This window comes from Hyaena hyaena, unplaced genomic scaffold, assembly GCF_003009895.1.
Source record: "Hyaena hyaena isolate Hyena2069 unplaced genomic scaffold, ASM300989v1 scaffold_1104, whole genome shotgun sequence".
In the NCBI taxonomy this organism is placed as follows: domain Eukaryota; kingdom Metazoa; phylum Chordata; class Mammalia; order Carnivora; family Hyaenidae; genus Hyaena; species Hyaena hyaena.
Genome location: NW_024081738.1, coordinates 241,441 through 264,165, shown reverse-complemented (window position 1 = coordinate 264,165; position 22,725 = coordinate 241,441). Strand labels below are relative to the sequence as shown.

General features: G+C 42.6%; 1 protein-coding gene across 1 annotated transcript; it reads right to left on the bottom strand.

The window, feature by feature from the left end:
• Positions 1-3,878: 3,878 nt before the first annotated feature.
• Positions 3,879-20,688, bottom strand: PRSS55 (serine protease 55). Its single transcript, XM_039222333.1, has 6 exons — positions 20,628-20,688; positions 19,085-19,213; positions 14,836-15,028; positions 13,257-13,507; positions 11,714-11,856; positions 3,879-4,221 (listed from the first exon to the last, which is right to left on the bottom strand). The coding sequence occupies exons 1-6, from the start codon at positions 20,686-20,688 to the stop codon at positions 3,919-3,921; spliced, it is 1,080 nt and encodes a 359-aa protein (XP_039078264.1). The 3' UTR covers positions 3,879-3,918.
• Positions 20,689-22,725: the final 2,037 nt, after the last annotated feature.

The window sequence follows — 22,725 nt, the reverse complement described above, 5'->3', positions numbered from 1 at the left end:
AGAGAACTTCTCATGAGGCCATAGGTGCAGACTGGGAGAGAGAAGGAAGTGTAGCTGGGTTGGAGTGAACCATGGGCATTGAAACATTTCTTAATGTAACTTACTTGTGTCTTCAGGAGCTGCTTGAGTCCAATCTTATATATACTAATGTTCATTGGATGATGGAGTGCTACTGTATGTACATGTCCAATTTTGTGGCTTGGTATGACAGATTATACACAGTTCATGATCGGCAGCTCAAGTCATAGGTTAACTTGGTGACCCATGGTTAAGTGTTCAGTATCCACAAGTCTCAGAATTGGGCCAAAACCTGCTTCTCAAAAGGAAAGTAGTTAATCTACAAAGGATGGCAGTACTTTGCTCCAAAATCCTAAATACCTATGCTATAATTTACCTTTAAGTGCCTGCCACAGTCTTTCAACAGTGTCCCTATCCCACTGATATTTCAAGCACCATTGGATCTGCTGGATCATATGACCCAAGTGTAGAGCAGCTTTTATGGTAGGCTACACCTGTTGCAGAGCCTTCTGTTTTGGGTTTCATTCAGCAACTTTTTGCATTACTTAGTAAATAGGCCAGATTCCTCATTTCACTCAAATGAGTAATATGTTGCCTCCAAAACCCAGTGAGGCCCAATAGGTTAAACCTATTTTTTGGTTGTAAGAGGGGACAGATGCAACAATTAATGATTTACCTTAGAAGGAATATCTCAACATGTTCCACCCACTGAATCCATAGAAATTTCACCAAGGTAGGAAGTCCTTTAAATGGGTTAGATTTTTTCCCCCTCACTCTGTAGCATGTAAATGTCTTACCAATAAGTCTAGAGTAATTGCTACTTCTTGCTCACTAGGTCCAATCAGCACAATGTCATCAATGTAATGGACTAGTGTGATATCTTGTGGAAGAGAAAAAGATCTTATGATTAAGATCCCTATGAATTAAATTATGACATAGGCCTGAAGAGTTTATATGCCCCTGAGGTAGGGCAGTGAAGGTGTAATGCTGGCCTTGCCAGTAGAGAGCAAACTGCTTCTGGTGGACTTTATGGATAGGAATGGAGAAAAAGGAATTTTCCATGTCAATAGCTGTATAGCAAATACTAGGCAATGTGTTAATTTGATCAAGAAATTAAAGCACATCTGGTAGAGTCACTGCAATTGGAGTCACCACTTTGTTAAACTTACAATAATCCTCTGTCATTCTCAAAGATCTACCAGTGTTCTGTTCAGACCAGATAAAAGAGATGAATGGGGATATAGTGGGAATCACCATCCCTTGAATCCTTTAAGTCTCTGATGGGGCATTAATATCTGCAGTCCCTCCAGGAATGCAGGAATTCTTTTGGCTTACTATTTTCCTAGGTAGAGGCAGTGCTAGTGGCCATCATAGTATCTTTTCCATCATAATATCTCTTACTCCATAGATCAGAGAACAGTGTGAGATTCTGCCAGCTTCTCAGTATGTGTATTCCAATTATGCATTCCAGAACTGGGAAAACAACCACAGGGTGAATTCTGGTACGTACTAGGCCTCCTGTGAGGTGAATCTGAGCTAAAATCCCATTGATCATCTGACTTCCATAAGTCCCTACTCTGACTGGAGGGCCACAGTGACGTTTGGGTCTCCTGGAGTCACTGTCAGTTCAGAGCCAGTGTCTAGTAGTCCTCCAAAGGGCTATTATGTTTCTTCCCCTGTGCACAGTTATCCTGGTTTAAAAAAAAAAAAGCTGTAGGTCCCTTTGGAGAAAGCTGAGAAAATTAACAGTATAAATATTTGGTAACATGCCAGGCTCCTTCATCAAGGGTACCCATATTCCTTTTCATTTAAGGGGTTCTGGGTATGTAACTTGTTAAAATCTGAGAATTGATTAAGGAGCAACAATGGTCTGTTTTTATGATTCAAGTTAGACCTTTGTTCACTTGACCTAGAACTTCTCTGATTATACAGAACAAGTAAGAATTTAGTAGGCCTCTATTTCACTTCTTGGCACACCATGATCAACTAGCTAACACCATGGGTCTGTGCGTGTCAGCCTATTCTGATCAATACATTGACTCTGCTGCTGTACAGTATCCATGTTCCCCTTGTCTTGGGTAGTTGAGTGCCACCATTAGGTATCTGCCACCCCAGGACCCAATTACTCCTATTATGGTTAGATTTCCCAGTTGAGTGACTAAATTTCACCCTGTACTTTGAGGACATGCAGTTTTATCCCTTTTTTTTAAAGTTTATTTTGAGAGAGAAAGAGCATGCAGGTGAGGCGCAGAAAGAGAAGGAGAATCCCAAGCAGCCTCTGCCCCATCAGCATGGAGCCTGTGGCAGGGCTCAAACTCACAACAGTGAGATCATGACCTGAGCTGAAATCAAGAGTTGGACACAGACAACGGAGTCACCCAGGTGCCCCATTTTTACCCCTTTCTTGAGAAGCCTTAATTATTTCTCAGGACCCTCTTTTTAAAAATCATATTTTTATTTTCTACCTTGGAACTGTTCTCTTTCATGGCAGAAGGGTCTGCTGTCTTTTCCCCTTGCTTTCAGCTTGCTACCAATTTTCACTTCCAGTTTATTCTTGAGTCAAATTAATGATGCTTATCTCAAACTAGTCCTTCATTTGCTCTTCTTTCCATGCTTGGAAAAACTTCACTTCACCCTCAAGCTGTTTCAGTCTCTGTGAGGAGATTTCTAGGTTCTGTCAGCCTCTGAAAATGTCCCCCTGTAGATTCCTGGGTTCCACACCCTCTAGCACACAATTGGGAGGGGCAGGTGTGGGACAAATTACTGTTTGCCAAGAAGCTTCTTGAAGATGCTGTCCTGCCTTCTGCTAAGTCCTCCAGAATCTGACACTGTGAGTTGTCAATATAAGACCAAATTACCGAGTGTTGTCATGTGCCTGTTTCCTCTGACTTTCATCTCCATTGGATTCCCTAGGCCACACTAAAGACTAAGTTGTAATTTAGGAAATGTAAAGCTTTAAATGGAAGGTTGGGTTTTTTCCATGATCTACAGCATGGCTGATACTTCTTTAGAAGGAGATTATGAGACAAAACACCTCCTAGTGCTATTTTCCCCCACTCTAACCTTGCTTTTCCAGTGGTCCTGAAGCAATTTTTGGACATAATTTCTTCATAAGCTCTCAGGAGCCTGAGATTCAGTTGCCTTGGGGGCCAGCCAGCTAAAATGTCCATCATCAAGGGACATCTTCAGTACACAGTCCTCTTTTCCTGTTAATTGCACCCTTATTTCTGTGTGGGATGCCACCTGCACCCATTATCAGTGCACATAGTTCTGAATGGCTGGCCTTTGTTGGTTCCTGGAATGGACTTGTCACTTGAACCTCTCACCATGGAGAGTGCCACTGTTGGCCACAGTGATGAGCAGTGATGGACCATAGCACAAGATTGACTGGAGCACAAGAATTAGACCACAGACTTTTGCTAGAATTATGAGGAACAAGTCTCTCTCTTTTTACTGGGGCTATTAAGTTGGTAGGATGCAAACTGGACATACTGTTGTCATTATGGTCACCACTTGAAAGCTCTTTTTGAGGGTTATCGTTATAAATAAAATAGTCCCTGTCAACATCTGTTGAGCCCCTAGTTTCAGCCATGCCTGAACCCAAACTCTACTCCAGGTATTTTTCTGTTATGTATATCTATAAATAGCTGTTTTTGGTCTTAGATGGTTTGATATAGATAATTCACCTGCAGTGGAAAGAGTACTGGCTAATGCAGGGACCCAAAGCCCACCCCCCAAGCCAGTGATGCAGTCTGTCTTTCTAGTCCTACTTTCTATTATCACTCTCAATTCCTGGACCTTAGATCTAATCTCATAGCCTGTCCCTCTGCTGGTAGCACACTTTCACACATCTTCCTTGAGTAAGGAATAGCACCTGCTTTATTATCAGTAGAAAATGGCCTAGAATAGCATATAGGACAGAAGGGAAATCAGGAGCCAGAATCTGGGGCTGCCTGTCTCTGAAAATTCTGCAGCATGAGACCTCACTTGTTTCCTGCTGGGAGGAGATCTCATTTCCTCAGCGTTAAAAGGCCTTCCCTCTATCTCGGTCACATTCTTGATCCAGAGGTTGTAATTTTCTAACAAGGTGTATATTCCCGGAGTGTTCTTCTGTCCACAGCTCCTGCCCCAGCTGATGATGCCCACCTGGTACCAATTCTTGTCAGATTTTGTGGTGCAGACCAGAGGCCCCCCACTGTCACCCTGTGGGCAGAGGACACAGTTAATAGTGAGTACCATTCTTGACTGTTCATTTGAGGCAGAGCATAGCTCATGAATTGAGAGAATGCACTGATCTCCCCTGTTCCTGGTTCCTGGTTGCCAAAGGAAATCTTGCCATTGTTGACCAATGCCTACACCTTTCCTGGGTCCAAGGGAGAAGAGCGCTGCTGTCAAGCTGGCTCTGGGAGTTGTAGGTGTAGATTATAAACAGTGGAGAGGACAACACTGAATAGGGAGGAGGAGAGAAAATTGGTAAGAAAAATAATTGCATCTTCAATACAGTGAGAGGGGCTGGAAGACAGAGAATGCTACACAGACCTAGAAGAATGAGACCTTATCAAATAAGAAGCTACAGGAAGGGCTATAAAAGAAAAGAATGAAAACAGGATACAAGAAGTATTGTTAGAGCTGTGGAAATGAATTGAGTCTCCTTTGATGTGCTTCCAGAGCCATGAAAGAGAATGATGTTCCTTTTTATTTCTTTTGTGTGGGTGTCTGCAGGGCACAAATGAGCTTTTCTAAATGAGTGACCCCCCTGAGGTGGAATCTCATGGGTCTATGACTCACATGATTTATACAGAGAAAATATATGCTTGGTCCTTACCATATACCACTCACATATATGGCTTCCTTTTATCCATCTTAATACATGGAAAATGAGGCTTAAGGAATTGAAGACCTGATCAGGGCTACAGAGTAGCCCAACCAGAGTTGGAACCAGGACTTCCTGATCCCAAAGCACACTTTCTTTCCATCTTGTTGCTTGCCTTTCATGGAAGTTGCTGACTGGCTACAATCATTCAGGCCTTTCTTCAGTGGAGACATAGCTTAATTTACCAATGTCATCAACAGGTGACTAGAATGAATGGAATCTTATAATAAGCTCTAACAGGTGGAGGAAGAACATTAACGTTTCCCAGACATCATAAGTGAGGCACAGAGCTATCCCCTTGACTTTTATTTCTCATCAACCCCACTACCTCACATGAGGTAGGTATTTTGACTCCCATTTTATAATTCAAAAATTGGTCAGAATTTATCAAAAAGTGATCAAAAATTGATCACTCCTATTTAACAAATCTTCACTGTGGAAAAACTAATTGTCAGGCCTTTGGAATACAAAACCTTATGCTCTAGTGGAAGAGAGAAATGTAAACCAATAGAATAAACTGTGTTCGATGGGATAGAAGTACAAACACAACATAGAAGCAGTACAAAGCGAGGAAGAATTGATTATGTTGAGGGGAAGGTCTGTTAGGGTAGACTTCAAAACATTTAGTTTGAAGGATGAAGAGGAATTTGACAAGAAGACTGTGTGAGGCACTGACTGGAGGGAAGTCAGACAGGAAGTAGAGGGACTAGTTAAGAGGACATGAAAATGGTGAGGATCTGAACCACAAATGACTTTGGATATAAATGATGAGGAATAGTTCCAAGGTCATAGGGAGTGGATAACAGAGATAAAGTGCAGAGGGAAATAATGAATAAATGTGTTCAAATGGAGTTTGGGTTGATTGAAGAACACATCCCCAAACAGAGGGATATACAGAGAATTAACAAAGAGGTGGAGGCTCAAGGACACCCAGGAAATGTGGGCCAAAACCAAAACTGTCCTTTCCAATACAAAACACTGCCTCAAACACTTGTCTGGCTTTTGAGAGTGCGTGTTTTATGCTGTGCTAGTTTTGTTTCAGTCGGTCATTGGGCAAGAACCAAATCAATAGGATTTCCATTCAAATAACTCCTTCCATAAATTTTGTTTTTATAACTTTCTTCATTTTATGAAGGGATGAATGTTATAAAAAATCTTATGAATATGTTGCCTTGATTATATGTTATTTTCTTACACAACATGGAAAGAACTGTGTTGGGCAAGTAACTCTCTTAAGCCTCAATTTCCACATTGTTCAAATGGAGATAATACCAACCACTTCCCAAGACTGTTAACAGATGAAATTTTAAGAATCTATAAATCACTTGGCACAGGGTAAATGCTATGGAACAAATGCCCTAGAAATGTATTAATATTGTTATTTTACCCTTATGTATTACAAACATTGCTTATAAATTTAGGAAATAGAGATTCTCTTCATGGACTCTTGGGACCAAGAGGGACATCTGTAAATACATGTTCTTTTACGCATAAACTTAATTTCTTTCTTTCTATTGGAAAGAAAAGGCAAAGATTGCCTCAAAGGAGGGTCTGGCCTCAGCAATTAAGGACCCAGGACTGATGACAGCCAGGGCCGCATCACTGTCAGCTTATTGCTAACAATAGCTAGGTGCCTAAGGAAGACTTTCTTCCAAGGACTAAGTCTGATAGCCAGAGACCTGTCTGGTAAGAAACATACTGACCACAGGAGCCTCTCAAGTTCACCACACTGAGATAATTATGCCATGTGATCACTCCTGTCTGTTTTGGGATAGAAGCAGATGACTTGGCTTCCAGCCTGGCCACATTGCCACCTGGACTTCAAGCAAATCTCTTAAATTCTAAATTTCTGTTTTCTCTGGCAGTGAGCACTGCCCAGCCCATGGTACAAGGTAGTGGAGAAAATGAGGTTGTTGAATATGTGTAAAAGAGCTAGGAATTTATTACACTGCTTTGGATTCATTCAGATAGTGAAGGGAATGATTGATGATTGAAATAACCGTGTTTTGTCATCTGTGAAACAGAGTCTTGATCAAATATTTCCATATATTCTTTTCAAGCTCTAAAAAGTCTGTAATTCTAAAAGTCAAAGATTCTATGGAGGGAAATAAGACTTCTGTGAAAGCATCATGGGTGATGAGCTCAAGATAACACAGGGCGGTGAAACTACTCCGTATGATACTATAATGATGGATATGTGTCATTATAATTTTCTCCTAACTCAGAGGATGGACAGCACCATAAATGAACCTTAAAGTATAGCATGAACTTTGGGTGATATGATGTGTCAGTGTAGGTCTATCAGTTGTAACAAATGTACCCTTCTGATGGAGGATGTGGGTAGTACGAGAGGTTAAACCTATTATACGGACGGGGGTAAATGGGAAATCCTTATACCTCCTTCTCAGTTTGGTCATGAACCTAAAACTGCTCTAAAAAAATAAAGTAGTTAAAAATAAAAACAGCTCAAGTCTAAATCCAAGTCAGCTTGGCAGTCCCATGACCAGACATCCCAACAGCCGAGCTGATCTCCTCTCCACCTGCAGACTCTTAGCCTCCTTGAGGACCTTTCTCAGACATCCCCTCCACTAATGCTGTCTTACTGATAGATAGTTGCTGACTTCCTTGGAAAGTTCATCTATTTGACAAGCATTTGCTGAGCATTTTTCACGTGTCAGGCTCTGCACTAGGCACTGGGAATTCACACATGAATACGACAACATTTCTGCTGGAGCCAAGACAGATAAGAAAACAGTGCATTTCGTTCTTTATTTCTTTTTTAAGGTTAGCTATCTTAGAGAGAGAGCCAGTGGGACAGAGGGAGAGAGAAAGACAGAGAGACAGAGAATCGAGCCTGATGTGGGGCTTGATCCCACGAACTTGATCATGACCTGAGCCTAAATCAAGAGTGGGATGCTCAACCAACTGACCCACCCAGATGCCTCTAAAAATTATTTTTAATTGAACTCTTTATTTTTCATAGTATAACCTTTTTAAGGCTACTACAAAGAGGAAAAGTGTTGAGAAAAGTAAAGAAAAAATTCAGTTGTTTTTAATTATAATATTTGATTAAATTTTTTAATGTTTATTTATTTTGAGAAACAGAGACAGAGAGTGAGCAGGGGAGGGTTACAGAGAGAAAGAGGCACAGAATCCAAAGCAGGATACAGGCTCTGAGCTGTCAGCACAAAGCCCAATGTGGAGCTTGAACTTATAAACTGCAAGATCATGACCTGAGCCAATGTCAGATGCTTAATGGACTGAGCCACCCAGGCACCACTGTAACATTTTATTTTAATTTGTATTTTAAATATAGCATGATCTTATTACTATTATTTTGGGCATATTTAAATGTTTTCATTATAAAATTATCATTTTCCTGAATTATGTGATGACATGGTTTTTAAAAATTTGCTAAATATAAAAGTATGATTTTATTTTTAAAGTCAATTATTTTTAAGCCTTAGGGGACTGTCTTCCTGGTTTATCTGTTTTTAAGTGATGATAATATTGTGTACTTTCAGAAAAATTTCCTTGACTGCATCACTGTCAGCTTATTCTTAACAATAGAAAGCTTTCTAAACAGAGAGCAAGGCTTCTCACTTCACAATTTTAAAAACAAGGCTTAAAATGATAACAACACATTCATTTATAACATTTTTAGATAATAGATAATTAATTCTAGAAGCTTTCACTAAAGTACATGTTAGCAGGAGAGGCATTAAAGCAAAAATCCTAGACTCCAGATGGTAGATCTAGCAAAGGGTACAAAAAAATGTCCTCAAAAATGACACTTAATTATTTCAAATTTTGCCATAGTTGGCTTTGGCCATTTGAATGTGGGATAGTGTTGAATCAAACAGATTGAAATAGGAGGTGGGAGTGCTCGTGGGTTCTGATTCTTATATTCTTGGGTGAGCAGTGGGAGGGACAGCCTGGGATACAGCAAGTCTTCCATGCCTGGCACACACCTCCCTTGGTGATATTGCTCTGCCCACTTCCCCCGACTCATCTTTTATGACTTTTGGCTTCTGAAATATTGGAAATTCCCTGAGGATATGATGCTGTTTCAAGCCTTTGTGATTTTTTCCCACATTCTCTCCAAATGCCCTACCTTTTCAATCTTATCTATTAAATGTTATTTCCCCTTTTCTATTGATATTGGAGCCCTTTTCCTCCTGCTTCCCTATGAAATGGTTGCTCTTTGAGTCTGTGGCCTGGCTATGATCTGAAATCTTTCTGTAATTTCTATTATTGGGAAGCTTTGTCTTCTCTTCATTATTTAATTTTGATATAGTTGTAGAATTATGTGCAGTTGTAAGAAATAATACAAAGAGATCCCATATTCTTCCAATAATAACATCTTGCAAAAGCGTAGCACAACCAGGATGTTGACATTGACACAGGGATCCCTCATGTTGCCCTTTTTGTGCTACATCCACTTCCCTCTCACCTGCAACCTTTCCTTAATCCATGGCAACCACAAATCTGTTCTCCATTTCTATAATTTTGTCATTTCTACAATGTTATGTAAATGTAATCATTCAGGGTGGGACTTCTGGGGATTGGCTTGTTTCACAGAGTATGAGTCTCAGGAGACCCATCCACATTGTTGCATGCATCAGTAGTTTCTTTTTGTCAAAACTGAGTAGTATTACATGGTATTTGATGTATCACAGTTTAGCCATCCACATCTTTCAAGACTATTGTTTTCAATTTTTGGCTATTATGAATGCTATAAACTGTCCTGTACAGGTTTTCATGTGAATACATGCCTTCATTTCTCTGGACTAAGTGCCTAAGACTGTCATTTGCTGGGTTGTATGGCAGGAATGCATCTAGTTTTTTTTTTTTTTTTAAAGAAACTGCCAAACTATTTTCCGGAGTGGTTGGACTATTTTAAATTCCCACCAGCAATGAATGAGTGATTCATGTCCTTTGCATTTTTGTCAGCATTTGAAGGTGTCACTTTCTTATTTTAGCCATTCTGAAAAGGATGTAGTGATATCTCATTGTAGCTTTAATTTGCATTTGCTTAAAGGCTAATGGCATTTAACCTCTTTTCATGTTATTTGCCATCTATATATCTCGTTTAGTGAAATGTCTGTTGGCACAAAAAATGTCTCCCTGTGACACATTTGGCTTTTGTTTTACGATATAATGTCCAGTACTTTTAGCTGTACTTAGTCAGAGGGATTGGGGGAAATGTGTCTACTTCATCTTGTTGAGAACCAGAAGTTCCAATTCTCTTTTTTTGTTTTTGTTTTTTTTTGTTTTTTTTTTTAATTTTTTTTTTAATGTTTTATTTATTTCTAGGAGAGAAGAGAGAGAGACAGCGTGAGCAGGGGAGGGTCAGAGAGAGAGGGAGTCACAGACTGAAACAGGCTCCAGGCTCTGAGCTGGCAGTCAGCACAGAGCCCGACGCGGGGCTCGAACCCACAAACCGCGAGATCATGACCTAAGCGAAAGTCGGACGCTTAACCGACTAAGCCACCCAGGCGCCCCTGTTTTATAATGTTTTAAAGTGTCCAGAATGTGAAGAAAACACAAGGTTAATGTGACATTGATTTTGTCTCTCCTTTTGGTCCTCACAGTATTCACCACATGGGAGACTCCTTCTAAACTCAGCATCATTGGGGCACCTGGGTGGTTCAGTGAGTTAAGCATCCAACTCTTGATTTCAGCTCAGGTCATGATCTCTGGTTCATGAGTTTGAGCCCCATATCGGGCTTTGCACTGACAGTGCAGAGCCTACTTGGGATTCTGTGTCCCTTGCTCTCTGTCCCTCCTCCATTCACTTTCTATCTGTCTCTCAAAATATATAAATAATCACTTAAAAAATAAACTCCACACCATTGTTGCTGGAGTCCATTCTTCCTTGCCTCAGAGCCCCTTCTCCATTCTCTTCTCCCTTGATTCCTTCAACCTATCCCAGAAACTCCCTGAAAAGGCCCCATCTCAGAGCCTACCAGGGGTAAACAATAATAGATAATTCTGTAGATACTCTCCCCTTCCATGAGACAGCTTTTTCATTACTCCATAGAATATTTGAAATCTACATTCATAGTTTTACACCAGTGACCAGATCCATTGCCTAGCAAATAAGTAGGATTAAGTGGGCTCTTCAAGGTGATGATGAAGAAAGCATCTCCCAAGAGAAAGAGAGAACCTTAAGCTTTAAAGACAAAACCTATCATTCATCCTTAGAGCCATAGAAAACTAATTTCTGAGTTTTTCCTCTATTTTTCTAGCATCAATCAAAAATATTTTTCTCTTTAATTTGCTGTGTTTATTTTATTAAAACTAAGACATCAGTCTTCAGTTCATCCACATGTATCATCCAAAATATTATTGGTGTTTACTCAGTAACTGCCTTCTCAGAAGATTATGGGATCCTTTAGGTGAGAAACTATGTCTCATTTATGATGGATTCCCTAGGGCTTAATGTGTGTAACAGTAGTTGCTAAATTAATGAAAATAAAACAATTCCTTATATGAATCTCAAATCCTGTTTGTTTTTCAAGAAGTCCAAGAAATGGAAAAGTCTTGGAGTCCTATTTTTGTAGTATATCTGGAGAAGAGCAGAAATATTTATGTAGTGTTGCTGCATACTGACTCATGGGCATGCACTAATTCCAAGGATCTGACAAAGAGCACTCCACAGTCCGTGACCCCATTCCCCCATTCCCATGGCTGAGCCCTGATTCCTATACATTTTCCAGACTCTTATTGTCTTTCTCAGTGAGGAAAGGATACCCTTGCATTGACAGTCCTGTGGTGATAGGACTCTGTAGGGTGAGGGTGGAGATACCTTCTAATTACCTGGCAAGCATCAAAGCTCTCATTCTCATATCCAGCACACAGCATATTCTTGGTAAGTCTTGGAAATGCCTTTGAACATTTCTTCCAATCCATGATGATCATAGGCACTTTCATCAGATCAGTTTTCATAGAGTTTTTGTCGTCTAGTCCACAGAGAAAGCACATTAGAAAAGTCATTAGACAGCAGTCCCAGTGCTGATAATGCAACCAGATCACCCTGCACTTCCCCATGTCCCACGAGCCTCTCGTCCACCTTCCTTCACATCCTCCATTCTCCACTTCCTTCCAGTAACCCCATGCAGTTCACTTACTCTACCATCCCAGGCTTGTCCGAACAATTCTCCTCCTACTTGAATTATTCCTCTTATTCAAAATCACATTCTTGCTCCTAAGCAGGCTTCCTGCTTGACTCCAACCAGCCCTACATACTTGACTTCTTGGAACTGGCTATTGATCATTTCTTAACATAATCCTGCCTCTTCAGCATGTGTACCTATTGTTACTTTTTAATATGTGAGTGTGGCACTTCCCCAAAACAGGCTGCTGAAAGTGGGTTTGCACTCCCAGTAAAAAATGCTTTCAAGTTCTCCAGGCAAGGGTAGGTTGGTTAAGGGTCTTTATAGGGGATTTGCCAAGGTCCACTCTGGACTGGTGGCTTTCATGAATTTGTCTGGACTTCTATCTCATTAACCCAGACCACACAGATTTCCAAATTATTCTCCTTATTGAGTAATTTTAGTCTTAAATGTACTCATCTGCTACCTCCTCACTTCTAACTCTCCAGTAGTGCCCAGATCCCAGAAACAATGTTACTTTAGTTGTCCTATAGTTACCAAACTCCTGAAATACTTACCATCTTCCAGACCCCAGCTGGTTGCAAAGCTCCTTATGGACTTAAGAGTCTTGTTCAGGCTTGAGACTGCTGTACTGTTCCCATCTCTTCCCCTACCTATTTTCTTTGGGGATAATCCAAGGGGGCTTTCATAATCCCTTTCTACCCTGGTACAGTTTCGCCTATTTTGGCCAAGTAATAATGTAACAACGAGTAACAACAGATTCATTTCTAAGAATGGTTGGGCAACACTCCAGGACCATCAAAAGTCTAGGCCAGGGCAGGCATCCTGAATGCCCGTAGGAACCAGGTGGGAAACATCAATGTGTGAATCAAGGCAGATGTGAGTGAATAAAAAGTATGGGGCCCCCTGGCAAACTGGAGAGTTTAAATGCAGTTAAACAAACAAACAAGGCTGCTCCGTGCTGGCTGAATATGACCACACCCGGGGATTGGCTTGGACCTAACATCTCAGCTTGGGGCTTTGAGGAGATGCTTCCTTGGCACTAGGAAGAGCTGAGATTTGGCGTCTCTGAGCTTCAGGTATGCGAGGATTTGCTCCAATCCAAGTCCTTTTCTCTTCTCTCCTTCCTTGGCCCCCTCTCCTTTCATGCTCCTGTCCATATCTTTTGATTTACTGGCCCATCCTCAGATGCCCATGATGTGGCTCCTCCCCCAGAAGCTCTCAAGAAATGTTGAGCAGTCACGTACCAGTGTTGGTCTGACCCCATCCTGCCACCCAGCATTTGTGCCACATGGAGGGGCTGAGCTTCCTGGGCAGGCAGATGGGCTCTTTCAATCCGCTGAAGGTGATGGGCAAGGCCAACAGCAGCAAGGCGATGTCATTGTCCATGTTGACTCTCTGAAAGTCCTTGTGAAGAATTATGCTGGTAACCCTCTTTATTTCCAGGGATGGGCTTCTTAAGTCATTGGTTCCTAGCACAACACTCAAGTCCATTGGACTGGTTGTATAGAGCCAGACAGGGGGAAGAGGGAGGGGAAGAGAAGTCACAAAGCACAAAGAACTTGCTATGCCCCAAAAACCTAAATCCCATATAGTTCTAGGGGCCGTAAGAACTTGTCATACTGGGGCTGCTGTTCAGAAGATGTGAGAATCTGAAGAAGGTAGAGGGAAGTGAAAGAGCAAGAGTGGCAAGACCACAGCTATGTCGCTGCTCCAGCACAGTCCTAGAGATGTGAATGGCACATTCCTGCTTAATGTTACAGAAGAAGTTTTTAGCTTTGGGGACTCCAAAGAATACAGAAAGGACCACTGTATCAAACATGCTTCAGATAACTGAGTTGCTATTACATTGATTTGTCTACCAGCAACTTAATAGACTCAGCACAGAATTTAATCTAGTCTACCATTGATTAAGCAGAAAGAATCTTTAATAATAATTTAGTAATTGTCTCCAAGCAGAATGGCTAGAAACTTCCCAATAACCAATCCTTAAGTATATTATAGAAGCATATGCAACAAGTTTCCTTGGTTATGCCATGGTGAAACTTTCCCCTGTTTTTTATTAACTTTTAAAAGTCAACCTTTCTTTGCATCTTCAAACTTTCTTGGGGTAGTGTAGCAGATACAGCAGAAAGCATAAGCTCTGGAGCAGGACTTAATTCCTATTTCTGTTTATTGTATGTGCACCTTCTGTGAGTCATTAGGCTTATTGGATCTGTTTCCCTATCTGTAAAATAGTGTTGCTCATTCTACCTGCCTCTGAGGGCTGTTGTAAAATTGAATGAGTTAAAATGGGGTTATTCATCTACCTGTTTCAGGGTTGATGTCTGAATGAATAAGTTAATGCAGGTAGTTTCCTAGCAGGTAACTGAATCATGATTATGCTAGATTTACAACCAGTCTCCTGGAGTGCAGAGAAAACTCCACAAGTAGCAAGTAAATAGGGTGTCAGACAGCCCAGGATCTCAGACTTCCAGAATTAGGAGGGTTTCTTCCTAGAAGGACTTAAATGTCCTAGAAGAGGCAAACGGACCAAGCCCTTTGACTCCACCAAACCACAAATGTTCCTGAAAAGGACAGTGTGTGACCTCAGGGAAACCATAGTTATTAGTCCTGGGTGACAATGAGGAGGACACAGAAGATGTTAGTTTCATGTTCACTGCCTTATCTTCCATGGGGCTGGTGGTGTTGGGTAGTAGTCATTCCTGGCTGACTCAGGACTGCCCAGGTCTAGGATTTCCTTCAGCAATCAGGTCTTGTGCTGAGTGTGGGTGTGCCCTGGGGGCTTCTGAATACTATCAGAAGCAATGGGATTTTGATACTCACGATAGCTCTTCAGAAAATAAGCAGTGAGCAGCAGTGACAATCCACCACTCGTTGATGATTGCGCCACCACAGAAATGTTCATTTCTTGCCTGAATACTCACCTGCCATGGGAACTCACCCACCTCAGCCTCCATCCCCCCTATGATTCTGGAATACTGAGTTCCGTCCTCAAAAATGGGTCTTTTACCACATTCTGGTAGAATGAAAGAGACAAAAAGGGAAAAGATGCAACATTTGGTCAGTTTCCATAGAGGCTTATAAGTAGTTATCACTATACCCATTCTAGAGATGAAGAAAGAGAGGCTGGCCCTGTAAATCACCTCTAGGAACATAAGTAAGCCAACAGATGGTTTATTTTGTTAAACAGAGTCTGGGACCTGGGTCAGAAGTGTTGGCTCTGTCTCCTCTCACAGCATTATGATCTCAGGCAAGTCACTTCACTGAGTTTATTTCTGCTCTAGTCCAAGGAGAAATCACAGTAAAATACTTGGTCCAGAGCCATCCTTGGAGTGGTAGGCAAAATAATGCCCTCCCCCCACCCCACCATTGACATCCACGTCTTAACGGACCACATCCTGGAACTTGTGACTGTTACCTTCCAGGGCAAAGGGGATTTGGGAGAAGGAATTAAAGTTGGTAATCTGCTGATCTTAAAATAGGGGATTATTATGGATAACGGTACAATGTCCAATGCAGTTACAAGGGTCCTTAACATGGTGGAAGGAAGTAAAAGAGAGGTGTGACTGTGGAAGAAAAGCATGCAGAGATGCAGCATTGCTGGCTTTGAAGATCGAGGGGCCACAAACTAAGGAATACAGATGACCTCTAGAAGCTGGAGCAAGCAAAAATCTCCCCTAAAGCCTCAGATTACGAACAAAGTCCTGGTGACAGCTTGATCTTCGCCCGCTGAGATCTGTGCTGGATATCTTTCCTACAGAACTGTAAGGTTAAACATGCATGTTGTTTAAACCATTAGGTTTGTGGCGGTTTGTTACAGCAGCCACAGGAGACATACACATGGGAAACCAGAAAGGAGGCCCAGAAAGGTCCAGGACCTACTGCAAGCCCTGAGCTGTGGTAGGTTAGAACACTGTGTTCCAAGCAGAGCAGCTCCATGCTCTGGGAAGCTGAGAGCAAAGAATGTGGCTGCTTGTGAAGAGAAGAGAATTCACCTCTGGAGAGAATATGGGTCCAGCTCTTTGCCCTAGGAGGAGGAGATACTCCATTAATATTTGCTGACTTGAAGGTCCACTTTGTGTTCTGGAACAAGGAATGAATTTGACTGCAAAGAGCCTAAGATCTGCTCTTGTCTCTTTCTTGATGCTACTTTTCCAACTTTTCACTCAATGAGCATTTTGAGAATTTTGTAGTGTAGGTTGGAGTGACCTAGTAGTGGTCATTTTTTTTTCCCTTAAAAATAAAGATTAGAGTGAAAATTCAACACTATGTGTCAAGAGCTTCAGCTGTCAGTAATCTATAAAGGCTTTTTTCAGAACTTAAAAATTTTTTTTTATATTTATTTATTTTTGAAAGCCAGAGAGACACACAGCACTAACAGGGGAGGGGCAGAGAGATAAGGAGACACAGAATCTGAAGTAGGCTCCAGGCTCTGACCAAGCTGTCACCACAGAGCTCAACATGGGGCTCAAACCCATGAAGTTCAAGATTATGACCTGAGCCAAAGCCAGACATTCAACCAACTGAGCCACCCAGGCACCCTCTTTGCAGAACTTTTGAATCTGTACTTCCTCTTTTATTTGCCAAACACACATAGATGGTTTGCTATATGTCACACACGGTTACACTCTACAAAGACCAGTTTACTTAATTTTCATAACAATGTTATGTAGTAGGTACTATTATTATCATCCTCATTTTATGGTTGAAACAGCCGAGCGACAGAGTTTAAGCAATTTGCCCAATGTGACATTGCTAATCATGGGCATACCAAGTTTTGAACCAAGACAATCTGGCTTCATGCTTGGTGTTCTTAGCACTACTCAGTGCCACTCTTTGGGATATTCTTCTCTCAGATGGCTGCATGGCTCACTTTGCTCAGGCTTTTGTTCAAGAATCACTTCTTTGGAAAGGTCTTCCCAGTCCCTCCCATCCTGGCCCCTCTTTATCTCCTGCCCTGCATTATGTTTCTTCATTGCTTTATCATTGTGTTAAGTCAGACATTATTCATCCCTCTTTGTCTGACATCAGAATGTAAGCTGCATCTAGGGAAAGAGACATGCCAGCCTTGTTGCTAGTGGAACCACAGCATCACAGCTGGCAGGCAGGAGCAATGGTGAATGATCCTCTGACTCAGTGGTTGCACTCCTGGGAATTTATCCTAAGGGAAGAATCTGGAATTCAACAGTATAAAGATGTTCACTACAGTGATCTCTATAATGGTAACAGATTGAAGACATCCTCAAGGTCATGACTAAGTAGAACACCTTCGTTCAGCCATGAAAATTATGCTTATGGAGAGCTTTGAATGATGTGAGACAAATGCTCATGAGACAATGCTGAGGGGAAAGTCAAAATAAAAAAATCATATACAAACTTATGGCTTCAATCATGTTAATAAGCTGGCCTTATGCATGCGGGAAGAAATGTGCCACAATACTAAGAGTGATTATGAACTTGAGGTTTAATCAAATGATGGATGACTGCTATGGGTGCCAGTTGTGTAACATCTCTGAGAAGCAGAATATGGCATTTGCTAAGAAGGTAGAAACTAGGGTCCCACAGCCCAGGATCCAAATGGTGTCTCTGTTGCATACTGATTGAATGATTTGGAGGAAAACTACAAACCTTGCTTATACTCCCTTTCTTCATTCTTAAAGTGGACCTACCCTATAAGACAGATGCACAAGGTGCCTGGGTGGCTCAGTCAGTTAAGCTTCTGATTCAGTTTTGGCTCAAGTCATGATTTCACAATTCATGAGTTTGAGCCCCATGTGGGGCTCTGTGCTGACAGTGTGGACTCTGTTTGGGATTCTCTCCCTCCCTCCCTCCCTCTTTCTGCCCCTCCCCTGCTTGTTTTCTCTCTCTCAAAATAAATAAATAAACTTAGAAAACCCAGATGCACAGATTAAACGAGATAATGAGTGTTAAAGTGCCCAACACAGTGCTTTGCACAGAATAAATCCTCAAGCCACATTAGCTGTCAGAATTAGCTCTTGCACCAAAGTCTCCATGAGGCTGGCAGCTGGGCTCCATTCTCCATCTTTGTCCTGAGAACAACCAATATCACCAGTGTAGAATTGTGTGGACTTGGAGATTAATACTAGAGCACAAAACCCCCAAGCTGTGATGGAGGCAGTGCTGAAATGGGTGAGAAGCAGCTGCAACTGAACACACTGGCAGAGAGATGCGTTCTGCTGATTCTTTCCCAACACTATGCGCCATCCCCCAATCATATTTCAGTCAACTCCAGGCCAGAACGAAGGAGGCCAGGTGAATAGGCTGTGTTCATTTCATGGGGTAGTGTGTAGAAGGGGGAATGTGAGCCCTGGAGTTAGATGGGTGCAAATCCCAGCTCTTCCACTCCCCCACTGTGTGACTTGGAACAAGATCCTAGCACATGCATGGGGATGAGAGTGGAGACCCCACTGTGAAGGTGTGTAAATTAAACATGGAGAATGATGTGACCCATAAAAGCAGCTAAGTATCCCAGCTTCCTTCCAACCTCAGCCACCCCTTGGAGACAGAACTACAATGGAGGCAGTAGGAGCTGCCTACTGACAACAGAAGGTCTTGGCCTTCCAGCCTCTTGCACACATGTGTGTGTGCCCAGCTATATTTCTGCTCTGCATCTGCAGTTCATAGGAGCTCTGTCATGCTCTCAACCCCCATACTCTTTTTCCTCTGATTTGGCGGTCTGACACTCAGCTCATTCTGGGCACTTGTTTCTAGGTACAACATGAGTAACAACTCATGCAGGGATAAATTTTGGGATTTCAAAACTGAAACTTAAGGTCAAACAGTCTGAACTTTGGGCTGGGAAAGAGAGGAAAATAAAGGGAAGTATTTTCGAGAAGGAGTTTGTGGGAAAACCTGAAACTACTGCTCTTGTGCTCTTGTGGGCCAGCCTCTTAGTGGCCAATTAGCTAATCAATGAGCTCACTAACCAAATCTCTCCCTCAGCCCTTAATGCGCACCACTGACTGGATGAAAGTGATGTGAGCAGGACCATTTTCATGCCTAGCCCCACCTGGAAGAGCTACTCTAGCCACTGGGAGAGGGATCCACATACCGAGATATATGCCCTTGGCTTGGGACATGAGCACCAGCATTGATAACAGGAGCATGGCCTTTGGCTTTGATGTTGGCCTAGGAGGTGATGAAAGCCAGGGCTGAGGGAAATAATGCTGACAGAGCCTCCCTTCTTATAGCCACTCCCTGGCTGGTGATGTCACAGTGGGTTTGAGAACTCCGGTCATGAAGCCTTCTCCTCTTGCCATTTTGCTTTCAAGGTGGTTGCATAGAGGAACCTCATCCTTGAAGCCTTCTTATCTGAGCTTCCCTTCCTGCTGATCTGGGCAGGACCCATCCCTTACTGAGTCCTTGATGGGCACCTTGCTTTTGTCTCTGGTCACTCCCACCCTTTTTAAAGGCTCATATGCCTCCTCTTCCACAAAGCTGGTCATGTAAGGGTTTTTCTGTGAATTTGTGCATAAGACATCAGCAAGGGGTTGCCAGACTGGACCTATAGATTGGGGAGAAGATCCAGGAAGCCAAGAGGCATCTCCCAGCACTAACACTCTACCCAGTACATTTGCCCTCATAGTTTTCTGCTCAGGCCTCTGATCTGGGGCTACAGGTGTGACCCTCACAGGCTGGGTTCAGAGGCCCTGGCATCCCCTATGCCCAGCCCAGCTGGTGACAATCTGTGCTCCCACTGCTTTCTGGTGGAGCCTCCAGATCTCCAGATAGGCCCCTGTCCATTTCTAAAGATGGAAAAGTCAGATCTGAGGTGGAAATGCCTGGTCCATGGCTTCTCCTTATGTAAGCAACTCAGTCATGGGATTTGGACCTTACTATTTTTTCCCTGCACTTTCAACACACCTATTTGGGTGGACTCTACCTAAACATCCTCAGTACTGTCTTCCTGACCACTGGCCAGGCCCAGCAGTAGGAAGTGAATCTCACTAATTTCAGTTCCTAAAGTCACTTTCCAGACCACAATGTCTACTCTGTCTAGCCTGCTCTCTTGGTTTTCTTAGTTGCAAAAAAGAAATAGTAGGGTCCACTAATAAAGTTATAAAGCCCAAAATGAGATCAAGTGACTTGGGTGGTGGCCCCTCTTTACTATACCAAGAATGTGGCTCCAGCTACTTTCTGAGGGGAGAAATTCCAGGACAAGTGACTGACTCCTTCTCTTGTCCTATGGCCCTTTGCAGGCAGCTGCTCCTCAGCACCTAGGTGTCCTTTCTGAGTATGGGGCCAAGGTCTGTTTTGTGGTCATGGGATAGTGCAATCCCTATCTGTTCCAAATGGTATATAATCTGCCTCCTCAAACAGAAGAGGCCTGATGAAGAGCTAACCCTTTCTTTTTTGGGGGCCAGGGAGCTAACCCTTTATTTTACTGGCATATAGGTTAAGGTACTAAAGCATACCAAGTCACTGGGCCCTAGTCACTAGGAAGCTCCTGCTTTCCTTCTGCTCTTCCTTTAGACTCATCTCTCTCCCTACCCCTGGCCCTGCTACTCACACTCCTGCTGAATGCTGGTGGTTTTTCCCTTTGCTCAGGTTCTAGGAGTAGGGATGCAGAGGGGAGGAGGAGCCTGGACCCTTACTCTTAATCTCTACTTGTGGAGAGGCAGGGATGATGGGCACATCCACTAAACTACTGCTCATTTTCTATGAAAGTATCTAGACAAAAGTACAGCTTACCTCTAGGAAGATCCATTTCCTTCTGGGTCTAAATCCCTCTTATTAATATGACTTGAGCCCTATTTCTTGCGAAATATTCATTCACTACACAGCATTTTTTTTTGCCAAGCTTTTTCACTATAACAACAGGTTACAAAATACCTGAACTGATGGAGGGGAGAGACAGGTGAGGACAGAGCCACTGAGCACAGCCACATCTCCAGTAAGTACCATTCCTATAGACTATAGTGGGAATACTTCCCTATCAATTGAGCAAATATGGGGGCCTAGCTGTGTAGAGAAGCCTCAGTGCTCTTTAAGGAATCTATAGAAATCTAAAGAGAAAAGAAGGCACATGGTGACATAGGTTACTTATGGGACTACTGCCTGGCGGACACTTCAGAGGCCCCCTGGGTGGCATTATCATAGTGACTTTTTTTTTTTTTTTTTACCACAGTCTTGACCAATAGATCTCTGACTTAGATGTGCAGCCTGGTGAGCTCATTCAGTGCAGATTAGGGTTGTCAGATTTATCAGACAAAAATGCAGGATGCCCACTTTATTTCTTGTTTTGTTTTGTTTTCAGTGTTTGTTTTTGAGAAAGAGACAGAGAGAGAGAGACAGAGCATGAGCAAGGGAAGGGCAGAGAGAGAGGGAGACACAGAATCTGAACCAGACTCCAGGCTCTGAGCTGTCAGCACAGAGCCTGATGTGGGGCTTGAACTCATGAACTGTGAGATCATGACCTGAGCTGAAGTCAGACACTTAACCAAATGAGCCACCCAGGCACCCCTAATTTTGAATTTCAGGTAAAAAATATATTTCTAGTATATGTACTCATGCAATGTTTGGGACATACATACACTAAAAGAAAATCATTGTTTACCTGAAATCCTAATGTATCTGGAGTTCTGTATTTTATCTGGTGACCCCAATGTTGATTTCCATGCTTCTTCCTTTCCAGATGCTAATTCAGTGGATTGGGGAGGTGGGGGGAGCCAGATCTAAGCATTTTAACAGCTGCCTCCAGATGATTCCAGTGTGAATCATCCTGGACCACACTGAGAAATGTCACTTAAGACTAGGGTTGAGAGCTTCCTGGGGTCCTGGGAAGCTGGGGCTGGAGTTTGACTCCACCTGGGAGATCTGGAGAATGAGAGAGTGGTTGACCAACAACTTAGACTCTGGGATATGTACAGTTTTTGCAGTGTACGCTGCACAGGAGACCTACCCATGGGGCTTCCTGGAAGAGACAACTGGGCCCCACAGGAAAGAGGATGGGATATACTATCAGGAGAAAAGAGGGCAGCAGGGAGCCATGGAAGAGCCCATGAAAACACTACTCTAAGAGACACCAAAGAATGCCTCCTAGGCCCAGAGGTCAGGAAGCTGATATTTGGGCTAGCTCACCTTTATTTGCACACTCTCCCCAACTTTGATCCCTGCCAGGAGAGAAAGCAGCTCAAGATGGGGGAAGATGAGCACAACCAGAGGTAACAAAAGGTCCATGTCCCTAACTGGACCCAGACTGGGAGAGGGAGACTTAACAGTCAGATTCAGCCTCTGGAGTGTGACAAGGGTTTAGATATTCTAATGCCTAAATTGAAACTGTGTTTGGGACTCAAGTGCCTGTAGGACTATCATCTCTGAACAATCAAAACATGTACCTAGAGCTCTCTTTCTCTTTTTTTAAGTCAGGACAGGACAAATCATTCCTGGTGAATGGAGTTTTAAAAAATGGTGGGGGACACAAATAAAGCTGTGGTTTGATCACAATCCATGCATTGCACTTGTTCAAAAGTAGCAGTTGCATTATCCATTGTGTTCTTCAGTTGCCTTTACAGTTGGTGGAAAAGGTCTGGCTGAAGCTTCATGATTTCTCTATTTACACCAGTTTGCTGAACAGTGACTGTGGGGAACATACTCATCCATATAAGCATGGGCAAGTCACCTAGCTCAAGGAGGCTGATGTCTGGTATAACTGCCATGCTTCACCCACTGCCACCCACAGCCCCCAGCTCT

Excerpts from the sequence above, each read along its gene's own strand:
- PRSS55 (XM_039222333.1), bottom strand. The coding sequence starts at position 20,688 with ATGAGCAGTAGTTTAGTGGATGTGCCCATCATCCCTGCCTCTCCACAA. Across the intron at positions 13,508-14,835 it reads TTATTTTCTGAAGAGCTATC|TCCAATGGACTTGAGTGTTG; the intron begins GTGAGTATCAAA and ends CTATACAACCAG. Across the intron at positions 11,857-13,256 it reads ATGGGGTCAGACCAACACTG|ACGACAAAAACTCTATGAAA; the intron begins GTACGTGACTGC and ends TCTGTGGACTAG.